This window comes from Pterocles gutturalis, unplaced genomic scaffold, assembly GCF_000699245.1.
Source record: "Pterocles gutturalis isolate BGI_N339 unplaced genomic scaffold, ASM69924v1 scaffold35322, whole genome shotgun sequence".
In the NCBI taxonomy this organism is placed as follows: Eukaryota; Metazoa; Chordata; class Aves; order Pterocliformes; family Pteroclidae; genus Pterocles; species Pterocles gutturalis.
In genome coordinates, this window is record NW_010109022.1 from 62,204 (window position 1) to 71,694 (window position 9,491).

Here is a 9,491-nt window from a genome sequence, read left to right on the forward strand (position 1 = left end):
TATCAACACTTCAGTAAATGAAAATCAGACTCATAGCTGTACAATCAATTTTATTATATTGCTACTGTGTGAAAAGGAAGGCTTTGAAGATTAAGTACCATTTTAGATAACGAGAGTGAGCAAATCGTGAATGCTTCAACAACAACAAAGAGGGAGCATTTAAAGAAATGATTGAAGAAAAGAGCTATTTCATATAGTCAAAATGTAACTGGGTACATAACATGGCTGATATGCTGATGGCCATGAAAATTTAATTACCTTCCAAACCACTGAATGAATTATGCAACCTCTGATTGCTGCAGAACAAAGTTTATAGGCCAGATTCACTGTTGGCATAAGCAAACAGAGTTACATTGGCTTCCATAGAGTTGTCATCATTTGTTCCAGTGGTGAGGCTGGCTTGCCAGCCCTGCAGCATGGATCCAGAGTCCTTTGAAGTCAATGGAAAGGGCCCTTGGATTCAAAGGACTTTGGATCATGTCTGGTGTACCATGTGTTTTGTCAGCAACTGAATTAGTTGTAGTAGAGATCACAATATATATACATATTCGGTGTCATGACACATACTGGCCCGGGACTGGGACTGGAAATGCATCCCTAGCGGCAAATACTCTATTTCTGTAACCCAAGCCTGCATTTGGAGCTGGTCTATTCACATTTAGAATATTTCCACTTAGTGCCCAGCCCCTCAGTTTGTTTGCAGTTTAATTCCTTCTAGCATGTTATTCCATCACCCACTCAAATCGCTCAGTAACTGCCTGAAAATCAAAGCTATTTTAGATGAAGCTACATCGGAAAAGATGTGGTTATAAGCTAACATATTCTTGCCCTGCACCAGCTGTCTGTTCTCTAAACCTAGCTGTGAACATAATTTTCCCAAGAAAGCTCTCTGGCAGAAGTTAGGTAGGAGAAGGATGATGGAGAGCAAGATCATGCATTTTAACCACCAGTTAGTAGCCCTAAGTTGCAGAGCTTGTTCTTGTCAAATACTGTCCAACCTGGGTAGAGAATGTGCATGTGGGCAATGCAGTGACTCTGGTCATCACATAACTAAAGAAATGCAGAGAAAGTCCAAGGAAGGTCTTCATAGGCTCTGCTTCTCAATGACTCGGTGGGGTGCCTCAGATGGCATCTCTGGACAAGTTCGGGTGGCTCTCAGCCCCATGCCCTGCCCGTCCTGGGCCTGGAGACTGAGCCACAAGCTCACCAGTGGCAATCCACCTTTCCTATTGACAGGCTGAGGGAGTAAAAGGACTTTTACTTGTCCATCACAGCACAACAAAGGTTTGTGAGAGAAGGAGGCCAAGGAGAGAGGAACACTGAGCAGACATATAGAAAAATTACCAGAGAGGTTGTCCTAACAGGCAGGAATGTCAGCATGGGCTGACCAAGACAAGTGAGGAGAACAAAAATTGTGCCAGTAACAGTGGTGTTTATTTCGATGGACCATCATCGGTGTGAATTTGAACTATCTCCTGATGATAGGAAGACGAGGTAGAAAATCTGACACATACCACTTCTCACGTAGCATCAAATGTATTAAAAATGTTTATATACCTAATGTGACCTAATTTTAACCTCACTAGACTAAAACTCATGTCTCCAGCTTTGAGAGCTGATATTGACACCTCCTGCTTTGACCTGCTGGGTTACCCTTGCAGTTTTGCTATTCTGTGCCACAGCTTCCCGGCTATGAAGAGGAATGACAGTAAACCACATCGGCTGCTTTAATAAAGCACTAAAGAACCTCCTGGTCTAAAGATTAGCAAAAGCAGAATATGCAGAATTACTATTACTTAGCAGCTGTATTCAGGTATGAGATGGATACTTGGTAATGAGATGATGATATCAAAATGCAGTTTTAAAACAGACACTTTCAGAATACGAAAGTCCACTGATGAATTTTTGAAATACTAGTTCAGTCACTGACCATGGCTTAGCAATGAAATCTAAGTTCAAATTCCACCTAAAAATCCAAATTTATGGTTATAAAATATAATGTTTAAACAAACCTGTATCTGACACCAGCTGATCAGCCCAAAACAGAATTAGAGCTGGATACAATGCTTCTGGGTTGGCATGAAGCTACTGTAAGTTCAAAGCTTTTTCATGTTTTGTCACAATCTCGATAATGGGCTTATTATGGGGGACTGTAAAATTTCATTACAGCACATTCATTTCTTGAATAAAATGAGGCTCATTTTTCCAGTGGAAATAGCCTGGTCTTGATGGTGTTTCTCTCTGTGCCAGAGAAAAGGTTCAGCTGGCTTCTTGGATCAGCTTTACAGCCTTTTTGCAATGCCAGGCTGCTGCAGAAAGGGGAACCATGAAGCCAAGAATGTGGCCTCTGGATTTCAGTGACATTAACACCCAGAAAGAATTCCTGGGAAGGACCACTTCCATGAGCAAAACTGGAGCCATTCCTCACAGTCTGGGGCTTGTCTGCACAGGCAAATAAATGCATCTGGAATAAGAGAAGCTGTAAATTTAAAGTGGGAGAGTGGTAAAATGGAGTAAGTCAGCCATGTGGCAATGTGATTATTTCTTTTTTATTTCTGATGGAATTGGTCATGAAAATCAGTGAAGATGATGCAGGGAAAGAGCTGCATTCCAGTCACAGAGCACCCACATATACTATCGCTTCAGACTGGGGTTATTACTTGGGGTTGTTAAATGATTGCATTGGAATAACTCCATGTGCAGACAAGATCTCATTTTTCCTGTGGAACAGGGGAATGGCAGAAGTCTATCAGGGAATACATTCAGCTTGCTTATTTCCTCTCAGAGTGAAAAATTTGCCCGTGTTTGTGAGATTAGTATAAATAAAATTGCCAGGATAAAGCAATCAGTGTTTCATTAACAGACATTTCACAGTTGAGTATACTTTTTTGCAACGTATCGTCTGGAAGACTCAACCATTTCTGGTTTTCAAAACATAAGTTTTGAGTGTCTGTTCTATCTTTCGAGCACCTTGGCTGAAAGAGAACTGATCAGCTATAATATTCACTCAGATATAAGTCAAAATATGGTTTTAGAGCAATTTTTTAGAAACAAACGCCACCACTTACCTTATACTTAAGTGCAATTTATTTAAAGAGGAAAGCAAGTCTCAGTTCTGAAGTGCTACATACTTAGAGAAGGTATTTATCTGTTCCTCTTTTTCTTTGCCTGTTTTATGGTGCTTTCCCTATTTTTTGCCAGCCATAAACTGTCATAATTTGCACCCAAGTCTGCAGCTTTTAGAGATGCTTCATATTCATACAGAACTGGTAGGGATGCTATTTGTTATTCACTGCTGTTTCAGGGCACTCAACGTACAGAACAGATCCTCTCAAAACTAATTCATGGAAGAGAGCAGAGGAGAGAGGGAGGGAAGAAGAAACGTGGATATCTCATTGGGAATTATGCTTAACCTCCATCACTACCTTCCCTAGATGCCTACTAGTAGGGCACCGAGATTTAAATGAGTGATTCTGTCACACAAGTATTGGTTGGACACACTTGGGAAATGAACATTGCCTAAAGTTTTTTTTCTCACAGGAAAGTGGCTATATGTCTGCAGCTTTACAATGAAAAACTGTGCTGACTTACAACAAACATCTTCCATAGGCTGCTATTGTTCTTTCCAAACTTTTTCTACCATTAGGTTAACATTTATGATGCTTTCTTTCTGAAAATAACAATCTGTTTTTTTCCGATAACTAGCAAGATTGGCCATTTAGCATGAATCACCTAATTCATTCCAGATCTTGGACTTCGATATTTATTTTGAGTTATTTCTTATTTTGGACCACAGAAAGGGTACATTTCACAGACCATTTTACCAGTTTCATTGGGTAAAGAATGAATAACAATTCCCTAACTTGAAAATTGTTGCTTAATGGCAGTTGTTAAGTGAAATCTTACTCTGCTTATGATTCAAGTATACATCTTTGTTGCAAAGGAAAGACAAATAGATTACGGTCCGAACTAGCATTAGTTAATTAGATGCTTAGTATGATCAGTAGAAGGGAAAAGACGTTGGAATAGGTCTATGGAAGGTGAACAATTTGTACTGCAAAAGCCATTAATGAGTACTGTAGCCATCTGACCTCTGTTAAGTCTTTTCCTCAGGCACCTCAGCCCTTTTTAATGTATAGCAACTCAGACTTACTGCATTTTAGTTTGAGGCTGGCCTGCTCCTGAGAGGGAGTAGATATACAGTGAGGGTGGCTGAAGACAGCTTTATGTTGCTGCTCCCATCAGACACTTTTGCTCTGCATTAAAGCGGAACAGAACACATGTCTTGCACCTCCTGCAAGTGCAAGATCTTAGCACCAACTTATCTGCATGAGCTGGTTTTGGTTTCATCAGAGCCTGCCACACATTTGAATCTCTGCTGGAGCCTCGGTAGTGCCAGGCAATGCTCAATCCTGCTGTTGTTCCCAAGGATGTTGATTTTGGGTAAAGGAGAGGAGCAGGTGGGTAGAGCAATACAGTCTTTGTCTACTGTGAAAGATTCATGGCAATGTATCTGTCAGAGTCATAAATCCTATGTCCTTAAACACTTTCCTCCTCTCAGTATCACTAGTGTCAGTCATCATGTCATATTTTGTCTGTATAAATGTTTACAGGGGATAGTAAAAAAGGAATGAATTTAACAGTCATGGGACACAACGAGGTGCACAGTGACCATCGTGGAATTTGTTGTTAAGAGGAGATGAAAAAAGCATGTGTGTGTTGTGCTACTTGTGGAATTATGTTGCTTTGCTGTGTCTGCTATGTGCTAATGCAGGACAGGGCATCACTGAACAGTCTCTGCTGAGGGAATATATGGTGTCCTGGAAATGTTCCAAAAGCTTTTACAAGCCTTTTAGGTACAGGATGTGCAACAAGTACCTATTGCATTAAAAGGTAATGGTTCTGGTAATCTAATATTTGCAGAGTATCTTCTGAAGGCTAAGCAGGCAAATCAGGGTAACATTCCTTTATTTATGTAATCCCAACGACATGAGAGTGACCAGGACACGACTGCTTTGCAGCCAAACAGGGTATTAGCAATGAATAAGCAAGAGCTAGAGCATACACTATGCTTTTTTAAGCTTCTCTCCACCACGGATTTGATAGAGCCATCACAGAGTCTTACCTGTTCTCTTTCAAGATCAAGCTGTCATCAGACTAACACTGAGCAAACACACTCAGAAGTCATCAGGAACATTTGTTCAAATACAGAACTTGCTTTCACATTTCCCAGTCTTTTGAGTCATCTCAGCAAATCTGATTGCTGAGATTTTAAACATTTGATCTTTTAACCTGGCATGCTATGGAAGTGGCAAAAGTTCAGTCGTACCAGTGAGTGTGAGTGTGCATGAGCGCATTTTTTTCTCTCTGTTTTTCTATTCTGCATCCCTTCCCCCTTCCCCAGTATCTTTTAGACCTAATGGCTTTTTGCCTTCCTCCCTCTATTGAGAATATTAGAGAACCACATTTTTCTGGAGACCGCTATGCTCCACTGTCAAATTTTTGGCTTTCCACAAACATTGTCATCAGTTTGGAAGATGAAGTGAAACATTCATGAAAGATGGTGGATCTGACTCTGGCACAGTCAGCCTGCAGTCTCTGAGGGTTTGTTTCTCCCCTTCCTAAGTCATTGAAAGGAAGCAACAAAAGTGAACTTATGCTTCTTCAATCACCTACCTCCACAGAAAAAAAAGAAAAAAAAAAAGGAAAAAAAAAATAACAATGAAGTATTGAAGCCAAAGCCAAAGCAAACATTTCAGACACAGTCCATGAGCTGAAATAAATTCCCATTCGGCTGCGTGCTGTGCAAGTCCAAATAATTAAAGAGACTCTAGAAATGTTCTGGTCCCTGATAAGTCATGAATGAAACAAAGAAAAATATGTCATATTTCTTGGCAAATTTAAAATAAAATAAATTTTATTTTACTGTGACTATTTTATTCTGAATGATCTAGTAACTGGATTGGAGAATTTACTTGATAGGCATACCCATGCTCTTAGTGCACACAGGGACATAGGGCTCCACCATTTTCTTTAGTCCCTGAAATTTTAGATTGAGATTTAATTTAAATTTCTTCATAAAGAAGAAATTGAGAGAATAGTAGAATCCTCCAACACAGTGGTTCACAAAGTGGTGTCTTCCATCTGTGGGACAGGGAGAGGAGCGAGAAGGTGCTGCTGCCAGCTGTATAGGGACCTGAACTGCTGGAGCTGTGGGTGCTCTGCCCCAACACCCTTGGGACAAACAGTTGTCAGAAAAGAAGTCTCTCAAGCCCTCAATTACTATATGGGCAGGACAGTCCTTACTCATGGGTAAGGCAGCTTTGGGATGGCCATGGAAGTTTTTCTTTCTGGTTCTCCATCCTGTCAGTCCTCAGTAGAGGTAAATCGCCATAGCGATGTTTACACAACCAGAATAGCTGGTCACAAGCAGTGAGAGGTTGTGGTTTGCTGGTGATTCATACCAAATCCACATGTCATGATATTTTTCCACTGCAGTTCAGTACTCTGCAGCTAAGCATGTTGCACCAAGGCCACTTCTAATCTTGTTAACTTGCAGATAGAGCAATGAAAGTTATGCTTGCATGAAAGCAGGAAGGAAAAGTACAGTTCAATGCAGAATAGGACTGTGTTCTGAAGCTGGAGTGCATAGCAATGCATTATATAGTATATTAATATATGTATATAATATCACTGTACAGTCTTTCACTACCTGATGAAGGTTGGGTTTGACTTTGACAAAGATTTCTAGTATTTCCCTCCCCCTTCCCTTCCCTTCCCTTCCCTTCCCTTCCCTTCCCTTCCCTTCCCTTCATAGCAAGGGGGAGGGAGGAAGGGGATCAGTTCATCAGTCCATCAGTTCACCACCAGGTATTCCTGGAGAAGAATCAGCTCACCTGCTGTTGGTGAAGCTAGTTTACAGTCAATACACAGCTGAGAGAACGACTTTAGGAATGATCTGAACACTTACCCAGATAAGAAAGTATTGGAGTGTATGTTTGATTATCAGACCATGGAGGCATAAGGCTTGGCAGAAGAAATGTTTAAATACCTGTGCACTTCCACCTCAGCATCCCAAAACAGTGTTCTTTGAATTGTAGAACATGAACCTCAGGTCTACAAAATGACTGCAAAAATTCACAGAGAGCATATGCTTCCTCCCAACAAAACAAGAGATTAGACAAAACAAGCGATCAGAAGGAAAACTGAAAATTGTGAATCAGTAATTTGAATGTCAGCATCCTCTGTATATGGTTGTAAATGAAAACCTGTGTGACAACAGAGCATAATACCACCTGAAATTTTTTCAAAAGATGGCAGGTGGGCCTGCAATTACAATGGTTTGAGAAACCTTGCTTTCATTGTAGTGGCTAGGGAGCCTTCTTGGATTATGGGTTAAGCTTCTCTCTTCAGACAAGTACCTGGATCTCTGACTTCTCACAGAGGAGACCTAACCATTTCTGTAAATGAGCAGTTTTAAGCCTCTCATGCCCTCTCCTCACCACCCTGACTCCTTGCAGTATGCACTCCCTTCTTCTTGACATTCATTCCTGGTGCTGACTGCTCACCTTGCTGTGTGCCTCTTAAGGCACCAAGCTAGATTCATTTATTTTATACAATATGGTATAGCAGATGGCAGGACTGCATTCCACGAGGCCACACAGAGCTGGGAAGCTAAGCACAGTAACAGTGAGTATAATGATGCCAAAAGTCCTTTCATCACTGCAGGCCTTGGTGGCTCTCAGGCCAAGACCTGTCCCACAGACCCAGAACGCATACTTAATATAGCTTTTCTTTGCCAAAGCTTTAAAAGAGAAAAATTTCTAGAACCCATAAAGCTACCAAAGTGATATGAATCAGAAATAATTTCTAAGTCCCATTAAAATGCTGACCTACATATAATAGGCATGTTACATGGACACCACTGCCACCTGGTTTGCTACCCATAATCAGACCACTGTAGTGATCTTCTCAGTCCCTGGGTTGTGTGCTGGATGCAACTGCCTATGCCAAGCACACAGCTCTTTCAAATGTCTCCGAGGTACCACACCCTTTCCCTGTGCCACAAAGAGATCAGGAGCTGCTCAAATTAAATTCCTTTATTAATGGAATGGTTTTAATAGACCAACAATGAAATGGATGAAAGGAATGTTTGTCCTTTATGGTTGCCAGAAAAAGTAAATATTGTATACAGACATTATACAGCTTTCTTTTAACCAAAATTAAATACAGTCCATAGCAAAGCAAGCAATCTGTAGAAATGTATTGTTACGCTGCTATTACAAACTATTTACACTGGATAAAAAGCAGGTGTCTCAAAGCCAGCGTTAAACTTAGCTGATTACTGTTACGATTCTGTGTAGCCTGTCCTCATCTCCCCTTTTTGCTATTATATGTAAATCAGGCATTAACAAGGTTAAAAAAGTGAGTGATCACAAAACAAGCTCTGAGTAGCAGAGACAGTGAGTGACCTCCCTTCGTCACCACCCAACACGACTACTCTGTCACCCTCCTTCAAGATTTAAGAAGGAGTTTATCACCTCTCTGCAGGCTTTTCCCACATCCAACCACTTCTCTCTACAATCAACTTGCTTTCAGTGCCAGGAATTGCCGCAAAGGCTATATCTGGTACGAGAATATACATTTTAAATATGCATATTTTATAGGAACATATTTTCTTCTGTCAGTACTGTGTGCTGTCTCTGCAAATGCATGTTCACAGTAAAACCATGTCAAATAAATATTTGAAGGGATCAGCACAGTGCATCCAGTTTCACTTTCCAAATGGAAAGTGTTTTGTCTGCTTTTACCGTTGGTATAAGGCAGAGACCTAATACAAATCTAACTTTGCTAGGTCACAATCATGAACAAAGAAATCCTGTCTAATTACAAAATACTTGATTAACAACTCAGCCAAACAAAGGGTTAGGTTTACTATACACCAAAGCTATTTGCTGAAAAGGAGTTCACTGCTGGATTCATAGCAGACATACAACACAGAGAGTATGTTTTTTCAGTTTGCAAAAAGGCTTAACCAGAATAGCTTGTCCATTCAATCAAACATTGCTCTGCTGTAACAACATCGTTCTCAGTTCCCTCTCTCTTTGATCCTCCTGCCTGTATTTCTCCTCTAGTTTTTGTTTTTCAGAATCCATACTGTAAAAAGTGGAATCCGCACTTCTCCTAATCTTCTCAAACTGACTGAAATCTGCGACATACTTTCCATTTGGAGAGAGAGAAACCACAGGCACAAACTCATATCCCCAGTGGATCTCCTCGGGGATGTAGGAAGTCCTGCTTTGGCAGACAGCACTGGTGGACTCCACTGTGGCGTTCAGGAGCACCACAAGCTCAAAGTCCTTCTCCTTGAGATTTTGAGGTGTAAGATCTCTCAAAGGGCTGCTTTCATCCAAAATATGGTAGAAGGTTAGAGGCAAAATGAGAAATGGACTCTCTGAAGAGGAGTCAACATTGAACTTGACACTGGCTTG

The 9,491-nt window shown here is 40.8% G+C and overlaps 1 protein-coding gene across 1 annotated transcript in view; it reads right to left on the reverse strand.

Annotated features, from left to right (window-relative positions):
* Positions 1-9,056: 9,056 nt before the first annotated feature.
* The window catches only part of KCNJ15 (potassium inwardly-rectifying channel, subfamily J, member 15), a 1,550-nt gene continuing 1,115 nt past the window's right edge, over positions 9,057-9,491 (reverse strand). The window contains 1 exon segment of the mRNA XM_010072843.1: positions 9,057-9,491. This exon segment is cut by the window's right edge and continues 16 nt beyond it. Within this exon segment, the coding sequence (XP_010071145.1) occupies positions 9,057-9,491 (435 nt within the window).